The sequence below is a fragment of the Lycium ferocissimum genome, chromosome 10, assembly GCF_029784015.1.
Source record: "Lycium ferocissimum isolate CSIRO_LF1 chromosome 10, AGI_CSIRO_Lferr_CH_V1, whole genome shotgun sequence".
Classification (NCBI taxonomy): domain Eukaryota; kingdom Viridiplantae; phylum Streptophyta; class Magnoliopsida; order Solanales; family Solanaceae; genus Lycium; species Lycium ferocissimum.
In genome coordinates, this window is record NC_081351.1 from 45207784 (window position 1) to 45234028 (window position 26245).

Here is a 26245-nt window from a genome sequence, read left to right on the forward strand (position 1 = left end):
AGAGTTATGTTAGCTGTCTCTAACTAGTTATATCACAATTCAACAACCCAAATTGAATAGTTAATCAATACGTTTAGTGTTTAAATATAAAATATTTTAATTTCTAATAATAATGTTTAGGGAAGATTAGCATTTGTTATAATTTTATTTCCCTTTCATTTTGTTTCTCTTTCTTCTCCGCTTTTTACTATCGCCGATGCAAACTTAATTGTGTTCTAATTTATTTGGATATGCCTGGCACGACACTCATATTTAGTTGACAACAATATTTACTTCGAATAATGAATATTGTATTGCTGCAATGCTCGAAGTTTTATCCTCCCTTCTTATATAATGCTTATTTTTAAGGTTTCTAAACATTCTTTTGAGGGTTTCATTTTTGTCTATCTATTGTACTCGAGACATATGTTCTTAACTTTTTAATGATTGGTTTACTCTTTTGTATATGAACAGACAACGAGTTAGGCACTCTCTTCCTCTCAGCAGTTGATTAGTGAGCTCCGGATTTGATTTTTGTGTAGACTCCTTATGTGTTTATTCAGTTATTCCTTGATTATTTATTAATTTATTTATTTTAAGGATTATCCAGGAAATTAAGATAATGTGCAATTCCTTAGTTCTGTGTACTTAGAAGCCTTCGTAAACATGTTTTATCATGGATGATATTTTTGTAGTAGTTTCAAACTATTTATAAAGAAACACTTTAATTATTCATTAATTGTTTGAATAGATTTCAAATAAAAAGTTCTATATTACTTTTTAAAGTAATGATTGCATGCCATGTCAGATTTTTTGCTGATAAGAAAGATGTTACCTCATTTTTGTGATTGAGTTAGAAACATATTTTACCTTATAGGAGAAGTACGTTTTATTCACAACACTAAATTTTTAAGATTGAAATAAGCGGGGCAGAGCCGGCATACGATTTACGGGTTCGGTCGAACCCAAAGAACTTTAATTCAAATATTGTATTTATCTTGAAAAATTCATTGAATATGTATAAATTGTTACTTTAGAATTTAATAACTTAACCTAATTAGAATTCTGAACCCACAAACTTCAAATCATGGCTCCGCCTCTAAAATAACAGTAAATTATACAAAAAATCTCAATAGTAATTGTTTTGACATGTGGATGTAGTATGTTTTATTGTAATTAATGTTTTCAATACAGATATCATTGTAAACTTTGTCTACTTTGAAAAACAAAAGAGTTCGGAGGTCTCGAAGAAAACGCTTTTAACTTTCGTTATAAAAGAAATGGATGAAAATCATTTTCACCCCCAACTTTGCTTTAAAAATCAAACTCCTCTCTCAACCTTGAACAATAGACATTCTTTCCTCCTCTATTCTATGCAATGACTATTTCACCCTTGTTTTTTCAATCCTCGATCCATCTATGTAATACATTTTTATATTATATATAATTTTTTTTTTTTAATCTAGGTATTTATAGATTCTTTTTTAAGTTCATTAACATTATACGTAGAATAATACTTTTATGAATTTGTATCAAATTCTAATGCTATTTCTTATGATTGTTATTTCAATATTATACGCAGTAAGTATGTATATATGTATGTACATATACGTGTGTATATTTAAGTTTCACTTCTCTCTTATTCTCTATTGTTTATGTAATAAACAAGTTTTGGTTGTCATTAATCGAATATTTCTTAAATTATAATAAAATTCATTTACAGTATAAATAAATCATTTACAAAAATTTGCCTCTATTTTTTAATTATTTTTGCATTACCTGCATAGAAATATATTTATAATGTTATTATGACACGTTATTTTTCACTTGTATGAATAAATATTAAGTGATTATTTTTAATAAAATTAAATTTTTATTTATTCTGCTAATTATAGAACATCATTAACTTATATATTCAATTAATATTTCTCACTTTTTTCTTCGCGTAGAAGATAATGTTTATTTTTTACTAGAAATTAGTTACATAAATTTAAAAAAAAAATGAAAAATATCATGATTTTAAAGAAGTAAAAAAAGAAGACAAAATATGATAATGTAAGGACAAAATAGGCATTTTAAAAAGTCAATAAGGATAGGGGGGGAGCGGGGAGGAGGGGGGGGGGGGGGAATGTCTATGCTTCAAATTTGAGGGAAAGTTTGATTTTTAAAGCATAATTGGGAATCTAAATGATTTTCAGCCTAAAAGAAATAAAGGACCTCGTATTTTATAGAAAACTTTGTCTACTTTTGGGGGAAAATAGTTAACCGATCTAATATTTTTTACATAGTCAATGAATAAAACTTGAACTCAATATGTTCTTTTACGTAGTAGTTGTTTAGGTTAAAACACTATTTAACTTGCAAAATACTCGTTATAAATAAAAACCTCACGAATGTATGATTCTGTACTCTCCTAAGGCCTTATTTGTTTGCACTTATTGAAGGTCTAAATCTGAATGGTTCAGACCTTAATCCATTAAGTGCTTTTGTTTGCATTAAGATCTAAGCACTTATTAGGTTTGAATAGGTCTTAATCATTAAGATCTTGAACCAAGTCTTAATATCATTAAGAGGTGTTTTTGTATAAAACTTTTTTATCACCCGCTCCAACCCCAACCCTCCACCTCAACCCCACCCCACCACCCACCCACCCTCCATTCCAACTTTCCACCCCACCCCACCCCACCACCAACCCCGATCCCCACCACTAACCCCTACCCCACACCACCCACCCCCACTCCCCACCACCCTCACCTCCTACCACCAACCCCACCCCCACTCCCCACCAACCCTACCATCAACCCGTAGCCCTACCCCACACCACCCACCCCCCACTCTCCACTACCTACACTGTTACATCCCGCATTTTGTACCCTCGGGTAAGTCAAGGCAAGTGACACAAGTTGCGTATGGAAAATTGTAAAGTTGGAATATTAAGAAAGGCCAAAAAAATGGTAAATTTGCATAATGACTCATGGAAATACGGAGAAAGGCTAGGGGCAAATTTGGAACCAAGGGAAATATTTTTCATGAAAATGAAGAGAATTGCTAGAATTTTCAAGAAAGGGGGCCACTTGGCCGTGGCCCCCACTTGCAAAATGTGGCCAAATGAACTTAGGCCAAACAAGAGACAATTTGTTCCATTTCTATTGGAAGGAACTAAGTATATATTGAGGTGGAGAGATGACTTGTTCATCTTTTCCCTAGAATTTTCAAGAAAAGAAGAACAAAAGAAAGAAGGAGAAAACAACATACGGCCATTCGGCCTTGAAGAAAAAAACCGAAAAAAAAAAAAAAAAGAGAAGAGAGTTCACAACTTGTTCTTCATAGCCAAACAATCCCTTGAAAGGTTCTTAGTAAGTTGAAGTGATTTGTGGAACAAGAAGAACTTGTACTCATACAAGTTGCCAACTTAAGTTAAGTAAAGAAGTGAGGAAAAAGGTAAGGTTTAATTCTTTTCTTATATGTTATGGATGGTAGAGTATGTTGTGTGCATGGAAATGGATGAAATTCATGTGTTGGAGGTGTGTGTGTGGCCGTGACTTGCAAGAAATCCGTGAGTGTGTGTGTAGTGTCAGTATATGTTATGTTGTGTTGTGTTGGTTGTTGTAGTGTATGGAAAATATGGAAATTCATGAAAAGTATGTTTAAGGGGTGGCTTGGCCGAATGCTATGCTATGGTAAGGTGTGATGAATTGATTTTATTTAGAATGGAAATTGTTGTTATGATAGGTTCTATGATGTTAGAATAAAGATTTAATGGTTTGGAGGAATGAAAATTGGATTGTTGTGCTTGAATTTGAAGGAAGGAAAAAAATGTTGTTGTTGTCTCATAAATTGGAAGATGTGAGCAAGTAGTATGTTGATGGTATTGTTGGAATATTATGCGAATTATATTGTATTAAATTATATCGAATTGTATGGAAATTGTTGGAATTGTTGAATATTGGATATATAGTTTGAAATGCTCTTGGTTTATGTTTGAATGACCTTAAATTAGTATGTGAATATGAACATATTGATATTGGATTGTAAGTGTAAAGTTGGATTTGGAGTTGTTGGGTTATTTGGAAAATAAGACTATTTGCGCTAGAATGCGTTTTAGTCGATTGTTGATGTTGCTTATATTGTTGTTGGTATTGTTGGTTGATAGTTTGGCCGGGTTTGAATTCCTGGATTGTTGTTGTTTGATATGGGCCAAGTTGAACTTGGTGGGATGGAGTATTTATAGGGGAGGTGCTTTGCCGAAATCTCGGTAGCCAAGTTTTATTTTAAGAATCCAATTCCAAAGGCACTAATCATGTTTGGTAAACATGACCAATTTGTAGATTTTGGCGAAATTGGAGCTTGAGTTTGGAGACGTGTACAAAGCGTAAAAGGTATGTGAAGCCTACTTCTCCTTCATTTGGCATGTCCTAGTTAGTATAGGTCAAAATCCGACCCTCGGGAAAAGTTCTACCCCTCGGAAACGACACCTAAATTTATTCACTATTCATTCAGTAGAATTGAACCCAAAACTTGTGCTTTAAGGTAAAATGATGTTCAAACGTCCGAAACCTTTGGAAATGAAATTGAAATGTCTTGAAACCTTCGTGGATGACCCAATGGGACGTAATGACCGTGTTTTCATGTTTGTCACTCGAGTCTCGATATACGTGCACACCGGATTCCCATCACTTGTTTTATTGAAACTTTATAATCCTGTTTTAAGTTTTCTTGTGGTGTTGCTATTCATTGCTAGTCTCGTCTTATAATGTTTGTTCTTTCAAGGTGAGACGAAGCGACCGTGGTTATTCCATAAGGTAATCGGGGGCTACCGACCTTACGTCACCCCGATAGACACATGACTTTCTTTTGGGTTCTTATGCATGTTTCGCTTATATGATACGTATATGACATGTATATGATATGTATATGAAAATGGGGAATTTTGGGGAATGGATACATGTTGCGCTATAGACGCATTGCCACCAGTCGGTCACGTAATTCCATCCGGACGCGGGATGCCCGACGCGGACACATGTGGGAAGCCGACGTATTTCGGCGACATGACTTGTTATTTTCACATGTATATGACACGATATGTTTTGAACAAAAGTATATAATAAGCAAGCATGACATCCGCCCGAAAGGCACTCACGTGTACGATTATCCCTTTTATCTCGTTATATGATCCTTGGTCCCACATGTTGTTATTGTTCATATGTTACATGCTTCACCGTATTATTTCCATGGCTTACATACTCGGTACATCGCTCGTACCGACCCCTTTTCTTCGGGGGCTCGCGTCTCATGCCACGCAGTCGACGGAGTTGACGGGATCGACCCCAGAGCTTTTTTCGGTACATCGAGAGGCGCTCCGGTTGTTTTGGAGCTTCTATTTTGGGTACTACTTTTATGTATATATTTGGACACAAAGAAAAGTCGGTTACTTGTAATTATATGTATCGTGTTTAGAGGCTCGTAGACGGATATGTACGTAGATGTTTCACGACCTAGTTGTCTTTGTCACCATATGATATGTCGATACGCTTGATATTACTACTCGTCTACATGTATGCTATTATCGACGATGTTGTTAAGGAAAAAAAAAAATGTCAGCGTTCATACGGCCCACTTAGTAATAAGAACAAGACATATGACAGGGGGTGCCCGGTACAAGTATCGGGTACTCGTCGCGGCCCCTAGTTGGGTCGTGACACTCCCACCACCAACACCAACCCACCCCCACTACCTCCCACCCCTCACCCCAACCACCCACAACCCTCCACGACTACAAAACATCTCCACCATTACTAGTGAACATAAATGTTTCATTTTTTTAATCAAATAATATTTTATTTTATTAAATTTGTATTTATTTTCTACTATTTAGTAGCTTTTTAATTTGAATTGTATATTTATTATGTTTAAATAAATACATTATGCACATTCAGATATTGAAAAACAAGCAGGCTTAATCATTCGGTGTTCAGACCTAGAGACAACATCTTAATCATTCGGTGTTCAGACCTAGAGACAACATCTTAATCATTCAAATGTGCATTCAGATTCAGACGTCTTAATCTTAAAGAAAACAAATGAGGCCTAAATCCCTAATAAATAAGAGTCTATTTGGCCTAGCAGCTAAAAACTGCTTATTTTGAGAAGTGTTTTCTAATAGCATGTTTGGTCAAGCTTCTAAAATCAGCTTATTTTAAAAAATATTTTTTTTAAAATTATTTTCCAAAAAAGTATCGAAAAGCAGTTTGTGTTTAGCCAATTGATTAAAAAAGTATTTTTGAGCAGAAATTGGTGTTTGGCCAAGCTTTTAAAAAGTGTTTCTAAATGTATTTTTCTTAAAAGTACTTTTCAAAAAAGTTCTTTTAGGCAAAAACTATTTTTTTTTTTGCTTCTGCAAAACTTCTTCTGGTACTCCCCAAAAAACACTTATTGAAAAAATAAGTATTTTTTTTGTGGGGGAGGGGGGGGGGGGGGGATAAGCTTAGCCAAACAGGCTATATAAGTGCTTTTCAAAAAAAGTACTTTTCGTGAGAAACAGTTTGTGTTTGGTTAATTTATTTGAAAAATGCTTTGACGGCTTTTAATAAGCAGATTATGTTTGGCTAATCTTCTTAAAAAAGTTGTTTTGAGTGTCAAATTACGAAAAATGACAAGTATCAATTAAAGTTTACTATCAAGATTGTTTTATAAAGAGAAATTATTTTAAATATATATTATGGAAGACTTCAATTAAGTTTTTACTTTTATTTAATTAAAATATGATAATACATAGATAAATAAAAAAAACAAATTTTAAATATTAATATAATATCAACACGATGATTTAAATATACTAGAAAACTACAACCAAAATAAAATTCAAAATCATTCCACAAATTAAAATTCAACACAAAGAATTTTTTTATTATAAATTGATGGATTAATGAGGGATATACTTGGTAAATATGTATTTATCGCAAGAATATTTTTGTCTTGAAAAAAATAATTTCTGCTTCTACTTTTTTCAAGAAGCCCCAATCGCAGAAAAACTGTTTCTGCTTCTACTTAAAAACAGTTGTATTAATTGGCCAAACACCTTAAATATCCAAAATAAGTGTTTTTTCTAAAAAAAAAAAAAAAAAAAAAAAAAAAAAAGCCCTTTTGGCTTCAAAATCGCTAGGCCAAATAGGCTCTACCCAAATATATAGTTACTCCTTCTGTCCCAATTTAGAGAAACGGACATAAATGGTCCCTTAACTATGAGAGTAGGTTCAAAATAGTCCCTTAACTATGCACTTAACGGTTTTGATCATTTAAGTTTTCCACAAGTTAACAAAAATGGTCCCTTAACTATGAGAGTTGGTTAAAAATAGTCCCTTAAGTATGCACTTAACAGTTTTGGTCCTTTAAGTTTGCCAGAAGTTAACACTTTTAGTCTCCAACAAAATATTTATCGAACTCCATTTGTTAGATTTGACGAGAACTACAAAAAAAAGGAAAAAATTTGCGAGACACATTCAGAGGTACATATTACTAAAGAAAAGACCAATACCTCGAGACAAAATCGGCCGACGTTAGTCGGTTATAGGGAAACACCAAGGAAAAAACCTACAGACTTGATAATGTCAGAAAATAGTGTCTCGGAACACAAAGATCGACGGACTCTGTAGATTAAAATCGAGGGAGTCCGTCGGCTAAGTAAAATGCACTAGACTCGTTTTTACTGAAAATCCGGTATAAAAATAAATGCTTCCATAGTAGTGATTCTTTTTTAAAAAAAGTTTTTCGTGCATTTTTCCTCGAAAATAACCGATGAACGTTCGTTGGTTTTCATAAAAAATAATAACAATAAAAAAAAATAGTGTCCCTCATCAATTTCCGTCCATTGTTTTTTCTTGTTTTTAGTAATGACAATTTTTGTAGTTTCTGCTATTTCTAATTTATTTCTAAGGTCCGGTGTATTTTACTTAGCCAATGGACTCTCTCGGTTTTAATTGACATAGTCCTCTGTCTTTGTGTTCCGAGACACTATTTTCTGACATTATCAAGTTTGTTGGTTTTTTTCTTAGTTTTTTCCTATAATCGACTAACGCCCGTCGGTTTTGTCCCGAGGTATTTAACCCTTTCTTTAGTAATGTGTACCTCTAAATGTAAGTTCTCGCTATTTTTTTTTCATAGTTCTCGTCAAATCTAAAAAACAGAGTTCGATAAATATTTTATCGGAGACTAAATGTGTTAACTTTTGAAGAACTTAAAGGACCAAAACTGTTAATTTCATACTTAAGGGACTATTTTTAACTAACCCTCATAGTTAAGGGACAATTTTTACTAACTTGTGACAAATTTAAAGGACCACAATTGGTAAGTGCATAATTAAGGCATTATTTTAGACCTACTCTCACAGTTAAGGGACCATTTGTGTCCTTTTCTCCCCAATTTACAACACTTTTCTCATGGCGTCTGCTCGCAATAAGCGGCATAAGGAGCAGCGGGACAATCATGCCTTGTTAATAGAATCATCAAGTACCAGTGGCGGAGCCACATGTGTCGTCGAAAAATTGCACTGTATAATTAGGTAAAAATATTTTTTATGTATATATATGTTACATATTGACACCTCTTGACTTATTTGTGGATTTACTTTTTTATATTTTGATGCCCTTAATAAAAATTCTGGCTCCGCCACTGTCATCAACGACTTGCCAGACTCATATGCTCTCTTGTGTGAACTGCGATGTTTGACCAGCAGGACGAAATTCACGATTGGTTACGTTGGGCTATCGATAATGATCATGTTCAAGATTTTAGTTTGCAGAATTTCAAGAATGGCCTAGAGGTTGTGCCTGCACGATTACACTCGTGCAAAACACTAAAGATTCTTGAATTGCGTGGCCAAATAAGGGTCAATTGTCCTGAAGTTATTTTTCTTCCAAGACTAAAAACTCTTAGTCTAATTACTGTTCACTATAAAAGCGGTGTGATGTTCGTAAGCTTATATCGAGTTGTCCAATGTTGCAATCTCTTTATGTCGAAACGGATGGTTATGATAATGTGTCTAAGTTTGTTATAAGCTCTCGTGTGTTGAAAAATCTCAAAGTTAAAATTTATGATGATGGATCCTGTGAATGTAGAGAAGAGGAGTTGTGTTTGGAGATAAATACAGCTAAGCTTGAGCATCTAAATTTGATTGATGAAGTTTCTGAGTTTCATCCTTAGTTCCGGCAAACGTCAATGTTATTACTCCATTGCAACTCTCAAATGAAGGGAAAAAACAAAGGGTCCAGTCTTTTGCCATATTGATGCAAGCATTTCATAAAGTGAAGGATTTATATATCTCAGTTCCAAACCTTGCGGTGTGCTGCATAACTCTCTTTATTTTTTAGTTTTATTATTATTAGTATAGTTTTTTCCAACTATGATTTCCGGGTATAGTTTTGAGTCACTTCAATATTGATCACTATACTAAACTCTTGAAGGCTTGAATACAATATTCTCTTTACTTTGATTTTTATCAATGTTAGCTACTAGCCTACTACTCTTAATCATGTCTAAATTAATGTTGTTATCCTCTAATTTTAGTGACCGGTTTTTTGCATATGATGATCTATCTATTTTTTGGATGTGTGTGACAATTATCCAACATGAATATGTTGATTGCGCTCTAATTAAGTGAAAATGCATATATGAATGCGAAAGTTTGTTTTATTGCCCTCAGGGAAACACTAACTGGTGGCAACCTACTCATGTGCCTGGATGTGTATATTCATGTCTCAAAGGCATTTCAGTTGGCAGTTTTGATGACGATGAAAATGAGTTTGCTATGTTGAGCTATATTCTTGAGAATGCCCGAGTTTTGCAGACAGTGAAATTGCGTGCTTCTACTAGAAGCACTCAGGCAAAGTATGTATGCTACAAAGAATAACTAAATTTCCAAGGAAGTCTCAAGCATGTCAAATTGATTTTGTCTAAGACTTGAGTTGCTATTTGCTAGGCAAGACCAGAGTCTATCCTTATTAGATTTTCATAATCTGTAGGAGTAATAGAAGTCTTATTTTCAGAGTTGTCTGTTGGAATCAACACTTGGCAGTTTAGTAGGGTGTACGAAAAAAAAAAGTGTCCAACTTCACTTCACAAATCTCAACTACTAGTTGGCATTAGTAAAAGTTACCTCTGTACATGTTACTTGATTGTTATAATAAATTTCCCCATTTGATGCTTTACCTATTACTTATAATTCCATTAATCTCTTAATGCAACCTAATCACAAAACAAGCGCAGAAAGTTAACTATGTTTTTTAATCTATAGAGATCTTAAAATGTCACAATGACACTTAATATTTAGTTATGAGCTTATGGTAGTATATAAACTGTTGATTATGTTTCAACCAAAGAACTAGTAATACCTTACTGCATCAGCAAATTACCAACAGGTGTGGTTAAAACTAGCCCCCAAAAAAAAAAGCAAATTAACTACTATAAAACAGTAGTAAAATTTTAAAGCAAATTCAATTGCACTGTATTCCCAATGCTTCCAGCTTTCATAATTAGGAAAGAAAATGCACAACCATCTTTGTTTCGAACATGATTGCTTTGCACAATGTTACTGATCAAGTTTGCACATCTCCTTCTACTGGAAATACTATGAATTTGTTTGCTACATTACTTTCTATCTAAGCTAACCCTAAACCTTCTTCCACTGATCATTTTCACAAGCCATGGAGGCACAGACAATGTATGATTATGATTCTGAAATTTGGAAGCCATTGCCTCTATCAGTACCATGAACATTTTTGCATCAACCAAGCCGCTTCCTTCAGCTATTAGGGTATTCGATCTGTCTAGCTCTTCCGGCATTTCCGAGATGTTACCAGAGAAATATCTATTGGCCAACTAAAACCAATTTGAAACACTGAAGTCCCTTAGCTTACTAAGGTGTCTTTCCATGTCTTGCCTTGACTTCTTCCACTCTTCTTTCTCTATCACAGTGGTAAAATCATCTCTTTCCTCCTAAATTAATATGATGCTCACTCATCAGAGACGGATAGACGGCAACAATAATACAAAGGTAAGTAAGAATTTGAGTTCAGAATACTCACTGATGGTATAATTTTGAATGAGTTCCCATTATCACGGATGACAAGTAAATCATTCTTCCTATCCCTGCTTCTTCCTCCAGGAACTGTCACCTATTTTTTTAAAACAAAATAACTTTTTAAAACTAACAATAAAGGGAGCAACCAAAGGTTACAAATAATTGGGAGACGTAAAACATTTTAAGCTGGTCAAACCATAAGACCTCACATCTTCATGCTATATCTGAATGTTTCAACAGATAGGAATAAGAAGGAAAAGCAGAATAAGCAATTGGAGCAAGGGTAACAGTTTTATATCCATCCATCGAGCAAGCAAGAGCAGTAAGTATGGAGTCTATTAGGAATATCACGAATAAGGGTCTGACTATTCTGTTTAAATCTTGACGCATTCTAAAGAAGAGTACCGAAAAAGAGGATCAACATTCTCTACTTTATCTGAGAGTCTGTCCGTGTGTTTCTTGATACAACGAAAGCAGCTCCAGATGAAATCATAACACCTTTCAGAAGCACTTTTGATGGAGGAAAGTTCAAGAACTTGGAGCTCACACTATCGCACTCTGAAGACTATACTTGGGCATCTAATAGCATGTTTGGCCAAGCTTCTGCAAAGCCAAAAGTGCCTCTCTTTTTTTAAGTGCTAATTTTAGAGAGTTGAGGAGTTTGGTCAAGCTTTTAGGGGGGAAATAAGTGCTTTTACGTAATAGCAGAAGTTGTTTTCTAGAAGCAGAAAAAACATCTTTTATACGGAAGCATTTTTAGAACCTTGGCCAAGCACAAATTGTTGCTCTAATACTGGCAAAGGTAATTTCAAATTGATAAGTCAAACACAAACTGTACTTTCCAAAAGCACTTTTCAAATAAGCAGATTTTGGAAGTTTGGCCAAACTGGCTATAAGACCAATTCAACCAAAACATTTATACCACCTGCTCAAAGCCACATATCTTTGGCACAATATTCATTTAGTATCGACTTTTTTGAATGGCTCTTTCTTTGTTGCTCAGATTCTCCAAAAATGTTCCCGTACACGTATCGAGTCCTCCAAAAATGAACTACTTTATGAGGATCCGACATGCACCTACAACATTTTTGAAGAGTCTGAGCAACAGAGGATTTTAGGTTAATTCTAAGTGTAGTCCCTAAATCATAGCCCAAACAGTTAATTAACAGAACCACCACCACCCCTCCCTTTCCCGTCTAAAAATGAAATCCTTTGGCATTATCAGTAAAGTGGAAATGGCTCTTTTGCGACTGGTATACGTTTTTGGGGAGTAATTGTCAATTTACTCCTGCTCTATTGCAAACAAAACATTAAGCCTAATCAGTGCAAGATAGTCATTGCAGCCTTACCCCCACCCCTCTTCCATGGAACAAACAAAATAAATTTAAACTTAAATCCTTCAGTTTCCTCCCTTTACCCCTTAACCTCTTCCATCCAAACTCCTCCTGACCTCTACACCCTTTCTCTTGAACAACCCCATTTCCTGAAATTCCTATGCTCCTTTGCACTGTAAAATTTGGCCAGAATTGAACTTTGACCGGTGTAAATTGTTAAACATATCTTCAAAGAAGTAACAATTAGAACACCATTTATACAGGCAGCAGATTCAGCTATATGAAAATGAAAAAGCTATGTCCACGAAAGAAAAGATAAGCACTTCATCAGGCAAGTTAGTTGATGCATAGAAAGTTAGCAAATCTAGAAGAAATGGTGTTAGATCAAACGTCACAATTACTTACGACTACTTTGGCTCTCGTGATTGATTTGGTTTTTGAATCAATAACATATATTTCTTCAAAATCAAGAGCAAATTCTGGATCACCCGCCCTGCGGTTCCTGTAGTGCTTTGTCAAGAATACCTGCAACAGAGATTCGCTGATCATACAGCCCACATAATGCAAGAGCAAATGTTCTTACTTTCCGATTCAAATGAACAGAGCCCTCATACCAGTCAAGATGAAATGTTTTGGATTAAGTACTTGAATGTCATAGTTGTGTGATACAATCATAAGAAATTTGATGAGTTTTTTTTAGGATACATTGATGGAGTACAAGAGGTCAGTATATAAGGCTTAAACCGAAAAAAAAAAAAAAAAAAAAATCCTAAATAATCACCAAAAATGGGTAAGAAAGTTTTGGGACTCCATCCAAAGACAAAAAAAGAAAGAGGATTAAGGGGAGATCTGCCTAAAAGTAAAAAAGAAACAAAACAAACTAAAACAAGAATATAAAAGTGCCTATCTTTAACTTTTTCCTTTCTTGTTCTTTTTATGTCTCAATGGAAGCTCATTCCATGTAATATAGTCCAGCTTGCATTTGACTTCACAACTTAATACTACTTCACAATCTTCATATCTTTAGCAAAATATACAGCATATGGAAGAACAAATGTCTAATGAGTTGAAATAGAAGACATTGGTACCTTCATAACTTCCCTCTCGGATTTATACATAGGATCTCTAGGCGCATCAATGGGAGGCTCAGTGACATTGTAGCACCCATAATCACTCATTGCACACCTGATATACTACATGATAAAACATACTCTTGATCAGTAAGTTACGTAATCGCACTAAAACTATAGTAAGCCGAATCATAAAAACTCAAAAGTAAGTCATATGGCATGTATAATCAAACATATAAACACTATACCTTCTGAGGCATTGGTGCAAGAACTCTGGGAATGGCATATATATCAGTATCGGGAGGTGTAACATACATCTGCATAACAAATAGAAATGATACTTCATTAGCTAGCACATACATTGTTAAAAATGTAACTAACATTCAAATTTCACTAGCTGAATTCCCCTTCACCCCCAAACTTTGTTATAATGTTCTTTTCATTTGCTGACCTACCCGTGTTCAACATACACATGGGTGGGGGAGTATTAGGTGCAATCCTTCAAAATATTCTATAAACTTTATCAAATAGAACTATCCATACAGGATATTCAGTTGACATACCAAATACACACCCGTATTTGAGTCCATGTAACATGGAAAGACAAAATCCCTATTTTTCTTTGAATACCATCTGGGGTGTAATCCACCAGACAGCCTGTCCAGACCACAAGCACAGGTTACCAAGGAAATCATGCTCATCAAGGTTGGAGCAGCTTATGTGGATATAGAGCAAATATAACCCTATGGATCGTTTCGTAGGGTGTATTAGGTGGAATAATGTTGGTATAAAACTTTAGTACACTGTTTGGTTGAAAATTTAAGTCTTGTGCAACTAATACTAGTATTACTTATATACCCTATTAAGTACTATTCTTATACATAGTAAACCATGGCATTAACAATACCAGTACTATTTATACAACCTATTCAGTGCTATATACAAATTATGCAATGCATGTTATTTTTAATACAACAAACCAAACAGTCAATAAGAAATAATGTCGGCATAACTAATCACATCATTACTAATCCCAACATAACTTATCTTCGAACCAAACTACCCCAATTTCAAATCATTTTCTGAAAAATTATTTTCTTGAGCCGCGGGTCTAACAGAAACAGCTTTCTACCCTGCAAAGGTGGGTGGGTGGGTGTTTTGGGAGAGGGGGGGGGGGGAGGTCTACTTACACCCCCACCCTCCCCAGACCCTTGAGGGAATATACTGGGTATGTTGTTGTTGTTGCAAAGGCATTAAATGCAGATATTTTATTCATAAAAAGAAACCAAACGATGCACTTTTCAATATACAAGTGTGCAGAACCTAGTACTCCACAACCACACTAATACTCCCACCATAAAAATACAAAAAAAAAAGAAAAAAGGGAGAGACAGAGAGACTCAGAATATAACCTCACGAAAATCATAAACATCATTATCAGGGTCAGGTGGTTTTCTTATAAAGAAATCACAATCAAAAAGGCAAATCTTATGAAACTCCTCTTCATTAATCCTATAATCCACAATCTTCTCAGAATCCCATCCTTGAGTAAACACAAAACTACTACTATGCACCATTGCAATTTCATCACCACCCCTACCAAAAAGTGTATCATAGTCAACATCAAAATCCTTTTTATTGTCTGCTTCTTCTACTTCATCTTCATCCATGTCATAGTCATCTGGACCACCTCCATCAGCATCTCCATCATCAGCAAATACTCTAAAATCTGGTCTTTTTGAGGCTTTAAACAAAATGGGGTTGTTGGTAATTAGTTTGGAAAAGGAAAGGGTGAAAAGGGTTGGTGTTGAAAGTGAAGGAAGTGGGGTGGAGAAAGTTGAAAACTTTGATGGAAGTGAGAAGAGGAGAGTAGAGCTCATGTCTGAGAAGAAGGAGAAGGAGAGGGAGTGAAGTGTGGGAAGTGGATATGATTTTTGTACGTTTTGTTACTTATGTTTTGGTCCTTTAATCTCCTGGATTTGATACTTAGCCCCCTCAAGATATTCATAATACATACGGTTTATTTGTACTTTTAGGCAGGGCTGTTCACGCTTTTGGTTAAAACCAAAACCAAATCGAAAATTTAACCAAACTGAATAAAAAACCGACATTTGGTTTGGTTTGATTTGATTTTAAATTTTAAAAACCGATAATATTTTGTTTGGTTATGGTTCTATTAAAAAATAACCGAACTAAACCGATAAATTATACACATAAATTTTATAATTATTTATATGTATAATATTAGTTTTTCATAAATAATTATAAATATTTTATATCTTTTAATCATTAATTTGATTTTTGATCTACTTATTTCACATGATTGTTTAAGGCCCGTTTTTTAAAAATATGTCCAATCCCATGTTTAAGTCTTTTAACTCCTAAGAGTTAAGTGTAGACCTATTATTTAGAGTAATACCTTTTTAACTTAAATTTTTAGCCTTTTTTTGTCGATTTGATTTTAGGTTGTTTCTTTTTCTTTTCTTTTTTTTTCAAATTTATACCTTTCTTTTTTTTTTCTTGTCCGAATAATCCTAAACTTCTAATATTTTTCATATGAAAAGGATAGTGGTTGTAGATTTTGAGTCTCTTATAGAAGATACTTCGGTAAGCATTTCTTTACAACTCACATATGGTAATACCTTATTACTTCTTTCGTGGGTAATCCTCCTAAAAAAGCAAAAAAACAGAACAACTTCTCAGACCAAGCCTTTAATGATAGAAAAAACATCTGAAGTTTGGGATCATTAAAAATTTTTTTTTTTAATAAAATGGGAGAATTGAGGGCAAAATGCATCTCTCCAAAGTTTGATCATTACACAAAGTTTTTTTTTCATATATTTTAATTTTAGGTAGTCTTTATGTTTAATTAATATGTATGTTTGTAACAACAACTAAAAGCTCTTGTCATCTACTTTATTTCCGATGTGTATTAAGATAACAAAAATAGAACGACCACTCTAAGTTAGTTTTTACAATGTAATAGTTTCAACTTTGGGTAATTTGAGTATTACTATCATAGTGAAAATATTTCTATGATGTATGTTCCACCTTAAACCATAAATAAAAGCTATTGTTTGAACCAAAAAAAAATGTCTTTTTTCAACTTTTAATATTTTCCGATAAGTCTAAATAAACCGAAAAAAATCAAACCGAAAAACCCGAGTCCGTTATTATTTTATTTGGTTTGGTTATGGTTTTACATTTAAAAACCAACTAAATTGGTTTGGTTATGGTTTTAATCAATAAATCCGCGATACTTTTAGGGGTGTGTTCGGTGAGGAAAATGCTTTTTCATGAGAAATAATTTCTTGAACAATGATTTTCGGATTTCTTATTTATCTTTTTGAGTTCGTTATGTTCAAAAAAAAAAAAAATAGAAATAATAATTAAAAACACACCTCAAGTATCACATTTTTTTAGTTTCCTACCTGAACTATCACGTGTGAAAGTTTTCTACCTAAACTATCACCAATTAGTTTGTAAAATATTTTCCTACCTAAACTATCATTAACTAGTCTGCAAAACACACTTGAAAACTGATAGTTGAGGTGTGTTTTACAAACTAGTTGGTAATGATTCAAGTAGGAAAAGTGAACAACTGATAGTTGAGGTGCGTTTTGCAAATTAGTTGGTGATAGTTTAGGTAAGAAACTCTCACACCTAATAATTCAGCTAGGAAACTCAAAAAAAGGTGATACTTGAGGTGTGTTTTTGACCCTTAAACTAAAAATTATTATAGAATTATTTATATATAATCTAGATGAATACTACAAAGGTGCGCGATGTAGGGTTATGGGGTGGGAGTGAAGATGAGGTGGGAAGGACACAATTAGTGTGGAATGTCACTTGTTAAACTTGTTTTCCCTACTTTCGTTAGGAAAGTTATTTTCTTTATTTGTAAAAAACTTGTTCCGTTAAACTAGTGGTTTGGTCCTCCTTGTGTTGGAAAGATAAAACTTAACATGGATGGTAATGTTAAAACACTTTCTACGGAATGTTGCTTTTGGAGGGATCTGTAGAGACGATAGGAAAAGTGGCTTGTTAGATACCCAAGTAAGATGAAGCCTACTTCAAGTTTTACTATAAAATTGTGGAGCATCAAGCAAGGATTAAACGTTGCAAACTAAATGGATTATGAAGCAGTAGAAATAGAATCAGATTGCTTATTTGTTCTCAAGCTTATTATTGAAGATGACGTACAACACCATCCACTTAGAAGTTGTTGGATTTTTAAGACGTGTGAATGGGAAATGAATAGGTGTTTCCGAAAAGACACCAGGAGAAAGGATGCAATTTAAACAACACCTTTTTTACGTTGACTAGGCATGACTTTTCCGATAAGACACGATAGCACTTGTTCACACTATCCATTATTGGCTATAAATACTTGGCCGTTTTTTTCAAATTTTTCCTTACAAAACTTCTGAAATCTCTCTTTTTTACTATATATTATTTTATGCATTATAAAGTAAGTTCGAAGTGTGATTCGACCGATCTTCTGAGTTCACTGAGTACTGGTGTTTGAAGTACCGCTACACCAATGATAGTAATCCGTTCTATCCTGGGAGAAAATAATCCTAAACCTCGAGTATTAGGAGGAAATTAAGTTTCTTAAGGAAACGCAGTGAAATTAGTGAGCTCGGATTAATTTTTTGCTTTCTTCTCCATTTCTGATTTTACTTGGGTTTTGTTTTCAGCTTAGATTTCCGAATACAGGAAAATAACATAACTATTATTGAAGATTGTGGATTTTTGTTATATGTCAACAAAATCACGATTAGACATGGCTGGAGGGAGGCAACTGGTGTAACAATTTTCTAACAAATGACGGACACAATCCTGAGGCTTTGATACTCTAAATAATGCATTTAAGGATGAAGATGGAGTTTCTACTCCGTATTGCTTTGAGCTTTGACAATTTTATTTAGTTTGTTTTTCCACTGTACCAAAGAAGATCGCCATAGATCCAAACTAGTTATGAAATATATAAGCTGAAAAGTACAGCTCCTAGGAAAGTAGACATTATCTGTATTTAGACAAGTATGAAACAACAAAATGACCATTCGATTTAAAGTGAACATATTTTTTCCATGAAAATGGCTACCACCGAGCAAAAGTCAAATAATTCCCGTAGGCTACACTTATTTGTCCAATATTTTTCTTCTTTTCGAATATATTTGTCCAATACTGAAAGCTACCCAAACACACTAGTAAGAAAAGTCAAAACTCTAGCTTCTGCCATCCTTTTCCACAAATTATCTGATACTTCCTTGGATTTAAACCCACAGCATTATCACTGGCGATGAAGTGAAATTTGCATTAGCATCTGCATTTCTTGTAAGATCAGATGGTGTACCTCTTCAGCAGACGCAAGTTGAAGAACCCATCTTTTCCACCACAACAGAAAAGCAAAAACATGAGCATTTTATGAAGAATGGAAGTTTACCGGTAGCAGAGTTTATTGCCTTGTCAAATGGTGAAGACCAAATTCCCCTTTGTAACTTCAGCACCAGAGAGCTTGAGATGGCAACATGATGGGATCCAAAGAATAAGGCGTTACTCTAACAATTGCAGGCATTGAATGACGATAAATCATAAACAAAGAGAAGTATACTAAAATACGTGTTGAAACTTGTAGGCTATTGGCTTGAATTTGAAGGATTGGTCCTGGTGTAGCAAATGAAATTGCTACAACAATCGTCTATCTCCATTCTGCATTTGCTACACCTATCATTCACAGAGGTCCAAAGACATCAAAGGTGATGTATTGCTAAACATTATGATTTCTCACCGTCCATATCACTACCGCCTGGAAAATTGCAAGTAGAAGATAAAGTATGTGGGACATACGGATACATCAATCCTGTATATTGGTGTTCAGGTACAGTTACTCAAAAAACAGATGATTATAGTTTTGGAATAATTTTTTCGAGCATTGTAATTATAGGACAACAATTAAAAGATTTCTATGATTTTGCTGTAAGATGCATTTAGATATCAATCAGATATGATTGATGTAGCAAAAGAACTTGTCAAAGATATTAGAGAATGATGCACTTGTTCTTCACTGATTCTAAAGTGGGTTTAACTGATCTCGAGCGACTCTACTCATTGTCATTGCCCAAAGATTTTGAGTTAGATCTTCAGATTCTTTTACACAATGTGTAGTCTTAAAAATCAGCTTTGCCAAAGATTAAATACAAGGCATTGTAATTGTAAATATGCAGACATATATTATTGTCATTGTTATCGGTACTGCGTTTCTAGATCATGAATAAATGCTAAGTTACAGTGTGTTGTATTCTCTGCTTCATAGATAGACCATGCTGCGCCCATCAGCTCATTTATGAGGAAGAAATGTATACATACACATGAAAGTGTTGCAGAGAGAAGCAGCATCTGCTTATCCTCTACAAATAGTGTAAATACCACATGAAATTCTGGTCATTTTGTGTAGATAGCCGCATAGAAACAACATTACAAATTTACTAGCAACACAATATCAAAACAATTTTTTTTTTTTTTTTTTTTTTTTGATGAATAACAACACAATATCAAAAAAAATAGCCATGTAGAACTTCAATGTCTCACATCTGACAAGTAAAATCACATGAGACTCTGGTTATCTTTTAATAGTGTAGATAGAAAATGAAATTAGAGCAGCAGCACTAGAAACCAGCATTACAAATTTACTAGCAGAACTACAATCCAACGAAAGGCAATGTAGAGTTTCAACGTCTCACATCTTATAAGACTGCAAGTCAAAATTGAGTCAACAAGTTACTTGCCAAAAAAGAAGCTTGGATACTTTAAGGTGATGAGACAGCGTTCTCCTCTCACCAAAGCAATTGATATGAAATTATGAACCAGTATCCCCATACAGTAACCCCTTCTTCAGCTATGACTAACATCCCATTCTTCTCTGTTCAGCAATTTATCTTGGGACACGAATCACCTGCTTACTAACTGCAACGGGCACAAACAGAGAGGAACATATGAGGCAAAGTTTTTGTTGTTTTACTAAATGATACTTGCGCTTCACCAAGAAGTCAGACCACATCCCTTACAAGCAAGGCATTCTTTATGTAATGGACAACGAGTTGGCTGCAATACCTAATGGGATCTTTACACAAATAGCCGACCGCATTCACTGTTTACTTTTCCTAACTATTGTACATAGGTTATGCACAGATTATACACAATTATAAACATATTTCATACTATATATATATATATATATATATATATATAGCCGTTAACCCAAGATGAGGTGGAGCCTTAACCTGACACAAGAGGGGCCCTGTAGGATAGTGGGCTTAGTCAGCCCAACATAGGTTGTCTGTCTTGCATTTCACCATGGCACACTCTTCCTTTCAAACCGGTAAAAAGAAAGCCCTTAGCCATCATTACATTACTTATGCGCCAGCTTTCATCTCCTTCCACCTATACCTAATCCATTCATACGGGAAATGCCATCCTATTACTGTCCTATCCCCTGCTTTTCAACCTTTCCGTATGAACCAGTACGCACTTAGGATAGCACTTCGGGAGAGTGAGATCCGGATGGCATATCAAAAAGACAACTCAAAATCGCCACCGTACGAGTGATAAGGTGAGGAAAAGCGAAGTCAAGCCTGACCTAAGAAAAGACTGGTTCTCATACATATACATATATATATATATATATATATAGTATGAAGAATACATATATAGTATGAAGAATACATAATTAGGAGGGGGAGGGAAGATGGAGAATGTACGATCTTCCAACTCTTATGTCCCAAATTAATGCAACGAAAGGATTATATATCCCTTTACTCACAATGCTATGAAAGGAACTTCTCAGAGATCAAAAGCTACAGTAATCGAAAAATGTTACTCCCTCCATTTCAATTTGTTCTCTTTTTAGTCTGTTTAAAAAAAGAATGCCTTTTTCCTTTTTTGGCAACTCTTTAATTCCAACTTTCTTCGTGGCATGTTTAAGACTACAAGATTAAAGGGCATTTTGGTACATTCAACATATCTTCAATTAACAACCACAAAATTCAAAAGTCTTCTTTACTTTCTTAAACTCCGAGCCAAGTCAAAACCAGATAGAAAAGTTGAAACGGAGGGAGTACACCTCTTTCTTCACATTAAAGAAATACAGTAATAGGGAGGAAGGGAAAGACAGGAGAAACTAATATTTTTTCCTACTCGAAGTATATAAAGATACTACTACACTATAGGATACAATATATGCATACTTGTCTATAGTGAAAACAGTATAGGATACTTCCTTAGGGAGGAAGCTATTAGAAACATGCAAGCTCTAACCTACAATATGTCCATGAACATGCAACTTAGAAGCTATACCTACGTAATTCAATTTCTATGCATGATCAAAGATGTTACCGTCAACAGGTTCCTCCAACTGAGCGAACTCACTTTTGGGTTACTCAATAGCATCATGACACTCCTTTATGTCAAGGAAACCAGAGATGCAAAGACAAAGATAAATAATAGTTGGAATCAAAATGCAATTGGAAGGAGAGCTCACAAAGAAAAAACACTCTAATGGTCAACAGTTCAAATTGTGATGCCTTGGACGTATTAATTTTTTCATGCCTATAGCAGTTTTCAAATGGTTTGAAGAGCTTGTAAGGTTTCAAACCATTTAGTCCCAAACGGCTTTTGCTTTCTCGTAGATCCAATATCACTTTATCATGCGTCCACCCTTTTTTGGACTTGCAACAGATTCACCTGATTGGTGCCTTTCTTTTAGTACATAACATATTTAATTGATAAATATACCAAAAAAAGAAGAAGCTACAAATAACGTATTTCCACTGGTAATCATAACCCACCAAAATGGTCATTTTTTGGGCTGATGATGTGCCAACAGAGAACCACTAGGTAAATATAGGAAAAATGCACATCCCCATTCAACACAAGAAATTTGGGAGCAAACATTATATAAAAATGAAAAAGAAATATCTTTTTATTAAGAATTCTAAGGCTGTTCAGCATACAAAATGCAGGTGTTACAGTTTTAAGCCTGCCATTTATCTCAATAACCATAACATAAAAATGAAACAGAAGATACAGATCCCTACAAATAAAGGCAGAGATCGGGGTACCTATTATGCTGTAGTCATTATTTCATTTGTTCCTACTTCTTCCTGCTCTAACTCCTTAACTGCTCTAACAAGACCCTTTGTGATTGCATTTAGATGCAGCCCATTCTCCTTCATCTCCTCAAGCAGCTTCTCTGCTGTTGTCCAATCTAAAGCCTTAAGACAGAGAGATTGAATAATCTTGTTATATTCATCCGCATTAGGCTGAACACCATATTCCTTCATCTCTCCCAATAGTTCCAGAGCCTTGTCATACTTTTCAAGCTTGCAATAACCCTGAATAATTGTGTGATAAGTGACGGGACTCAGCTTGGAGTGCTTCTTTTTGGCTTCATTCAAAATCTTACGAGCCTCCTCCATCTCACCCCCTTTTGTATAACCGCTCATAATTACACTGTAAGTGTACACATCAGGTTTCAAACCTCTAACCTCCATCACCTTCAACAGTTTCCTAGCTTCTCCCATTTCTCCCTTCTTGGAGAGTGCATTAATAACCGTATTGAATACTGCATTGCCGGGAGGCGGTCCTGCATCGATCATTTTTAAGAGCAGGTTTTTGGCCTCATCAATGTCTACATCTTTTGCCCTACACAACCCATTAATGACATACGAGAACGACTTAATGGCATGCTTCCGCTCTTTTTCAGGAAACTCATCTAACATCTCTAGTGCAAGTTTAACGCTTTCATCTTTGCGACAAAGAGAGCTGATCAAAAACTTAATAGAAGATACAGGCAGACTAATATTTTTCTCCTTTGCCGACAAGTAAACCAAGTGCGCATCTCTAGACTTATTTCCTTTACACAGAAAAGAAACAATTTTTCCGACTTTCTCACCACCTTTAGGCAACATATCAGCATTTAGCATCTTCTCACAAACAGTAGAAGCCCAATCATAAATCGAACGCTTAGAAAGAGCTTCAATTGTAAAATAGTACGTATCAGCATTCGGAGCACATCCTAACTCCCCAAACTTATTGAAGATCTCGAACGCAGCCTTTCCTTTACCTAACCTCGACAGTAAAGCAATCAATTCATTAAGAATCTCAGCACTCACTATCCCTTTCTCCTTTTCTCCAATCTCCTTAACCAAATCCCATAAAGCATATACATTCCTACCTTCAATACAAACTGCTGTAACCAACAACTCAACCGCCCTATTCGTCACACTAAACTCGGGTTTCTTCAACGCCCACTTGAAAAAAGAAATCAAATTCTCCCCAGGTATATATGGCGTCTCGAGCACTTTAACAACCAACTCCTCATTCAAAGACAACCCAATTTCCTCAAGACTAGACTCAATAGATCCATTAATACTACCACTACTCTGCAATAGAGACAACACACTCTCCAATTTCTCCAAATCTAATTCTTTTACTTCCTCCACTTCTTCACCATCTTCCATTACAACATTATTATCTCCAAAATCAGAGGAACCTTCATTGGATACAGATGAAACAACTTCAAGATTGTCTCCAAAAACAGTGTTTTTATTATCATTTTCCATTACAACCTTATTATCTCCAAAACCAGAGAACCCTTCATCGGATTCAGATGAAACAACTTCAAGATTGTCTATAAAAACAGTATCTTTATTATCATTTTCAATGGGTACAGAACCTAAAGATTCAGATTCTGAAGAATCTGAAGATGGGGTTGTTGAAAAAAGCCTAGTTGTTTGATGTAAACAAGATTTGGAAGAGACCCAATGAGAATAATAACGAAATGAAGATTCAAATGAACTCACTGTCACTGGAGCTAAAGTTTGATTCTTGGATATGTTGTTTTGTAGGCCATGTAAGCTTTGATTTGATAAAAGTTTACTGAGAAATGATCTCCTTGCTAGTATCGTTGGTCTCCACATTCTCTTTTTCTGTCTCTATTGAGGATTGTGAGTGTACCTCTGTAAAACCCTATACTACTGTCGTTTTTGAGGTTTTTGGTTCTGGGCATAGCCAGAGTATATAAAAGCCCGACCTAGTGGTAGAGGCCGTTTGGATGGGTGACTTTTATGTATAAAAGTCTTTTAGATTTTTATATAAACGGAAAAAGTCGTAAAATATTCCTAACCTTTAAAAGGCTCATAAATACCCTTCCAAAAAATCTTATTTTTTAGGTCTAAAAATCACCCTTAAGGTTTGTTTTTGAAATAAATATACCCCTCAACTAACAAGTTAAAATTAACTCTTTTAAAAAGTCAAATGGCATTTTGTAATTGGTCAATAATAAAATTTCGTAATTTAAAAAAAAAATCCGATTTAAAAAAAAAATCGATTTAAAAAAAAAATTCGATTTTTTTAAAAATTAGTAATTTAAAAAAAATTCATTTAAAAAAAAATTCATTTTTTTAAAAATTAAGTAATTGGTCACAATAAAATTTCGTGATTTAAAAAAAAAAATCGATTTTTTTAAATTACGGAATTTTATTATTGATTTACAAAATGCCATTTGGCTTTTTAAAAGAGTTAATTTTAACTTGTTAGTTTGAACTTTGAGCTAAAAAACAAACCTTAAGGGTATTTTTAGACAAAAGTAATTTATATTTTAATAAATCATTTATTTTTCACTTTTATAAATAAGTTTATGTTTGAATAAAAGTGTTTATTAAAATAAGTTGTTGATGTGTTTGGTATGACACTTATTTTAAAAATGATTGAAATACCCTTAAAGCCGTTAACACCATTATAAGTTGCTTTAAAAGATTTTTAAACTCTAAAGTTGATTCATCAAAAGTAATTTATATTTTAAAATCACTTCCACTATAAAATGTTTATTTAAGTTAATTTTTTATAAATACATGTTATTTAAGAAAAGAGTGCACTAAAAAGACAATTTATTTTGGAATGAAGGGATAATATCTTCTTGATTTATTTCATTACTAGTGAAATTGCCGTAACAGACAAAGATAATGATTTTACAAATTGACACTTTTGAGTTTTTTTTTCTTTTTTTTTTAAGAAAAGAAGAAAATAATTTCTCATGTAACCTGGATTAATCTTATATTTATTTGAATATTTTCTTTTGTTTTTCTCTTTGAGTTATACATTTGACTTCAATAACCATTCAATCCAAGTCTAGGAATAATAAAAAAAAAGTAAAATATGTTAAGAAATATTTGGAGAAATGCATTGTCCGATGTTGGATTTCATTCCAACTCTTTCTCCCTTTATAATGTTTTATCCTTTATCTCTGCGTGTTCTTATAATGTTTTATCCTTTTATCTCACTATGCGTTTTCATTACTTATTCTTTCTCTTACTCCCCTATTTTTTTGCCTCGCGTTTACGTAAAACTTTATTTTTCGTTGTAAAGACAAAGTAATTATATAGGAATTAACACTAACACTATAACTATAAGCTTGCACGACGGCATAAGATGTACTTAATAAAAGTGCTAATACAACCGAAAGCACTCCACTATAAATACAAGAAGTGGAAAATATTCATATAATACAAGCATCGAAGCATTAGAAATGTCACTAGCAATCATATCACGAAACCCCGTCCAATAGACATCATTTTGTTCTCCTACATCTTCGACATCTACATTGTTAGCTCTTGAAGTTGTGCCAATATCATTAGAATCAGCCGATGGAATATAGCTCTCTCGTTACCGGGTTTGGGAATGCATCATCCACATTGCATTTCTTTCTAATATAATTGTGAATGGCC

General features: G+C 34.2%; 3 protein-coding genes across 5 annotated transcripts; 1 reads left to right on the forward strand and 2 right to left on the reverse strand.

Moving 5' to 3' along the window:
* The first annotated feature begins 8695 nt into the window (after positions 1 to 8695).
* LOC132034955 (uncharacterized) lies at positions 8696 to 10053 on the forward strand. Its single transcript, XM_059425280.1, has 3 exons — positions 8696 to 8947; positions 9677 to 9861; positions 9996 to 10053. Exons 1-3 carry the CDS (start codon positions 8696 to 8698, stop codon positions 10051 to 10053), a joined length of 495 nt encoding a protein of 164 aa, XP_059281263.1.
* Positions 10054 to 10448: 395 nt separating this feature from the next.
* On the reverse strand, positions 10449 to 15414 carry LOC132034047 (PLASTID TRANSCRIPTIONALLY ACTIVE protein 6, chloroplastic). Its single transcript, XM_059424263.1, has 6 exons — positions 14870 to 15414; positions 13706 to 13774; positions 13476 to 13580; positions 12793 to 12912; positions 11058 to 11147; positions 10449 to 10968 (listed from the first exon to the last, which is right to left on the reverse strand). The coding sequence occupies exons 1-6, from the start codon at positions 15335 to 15337 to the stop codon at positions 10852 to 10854; spliced, it is 969 nt and encodes a 322-aa protein (XP_059280246.1). The 5' UTR covers positions 15338 to 15414; the 3' UTR covers positions 10449 to 10851.
* A 4585-nt stretch (positions 15415 to 19999) lies between these two features.
* Positions 20000 to 24536, reverse strand: LOC132034048 (small ribosomal subunit protein mS80 (rPPR6)). 3 transcript variants are annotated; one of them, XM_059424266.1, is made up of 2 exons: positions 22580 to 24536; positions 20000 to 20415 (listed from the first exon to the last, which is right to left on the reverse strand). In XM_059424266.1, the coding sequence occupies exon 1, from the start codon at positions 24437 to 24439 to the stop codon at positions 22583 to 22585; it is 1857 nt and encodes a 618-aa protein (XP_059280249.1). In that variant the 5' UTR covers positions 24440 to 24536; the 3' UTR covers positions 20000 to 20415; positions 22580 to 22582. The 3 variants fall into 3 exon arrangements, with proteins under 3 accessions (XP_059280249.1, XP_059280248.1, XP_059280250.1); XM_059424265.1 differs by having other exon boundaries at positions 20000 to 20426; XM_059424267.1 differs by lacking the exon at positions 20000 to 20415 and adding an exon at positions 21650 to 22202.
* Between the last annotated feature and the right edge of the window lie 1709 nt (positions 24537 to 26245).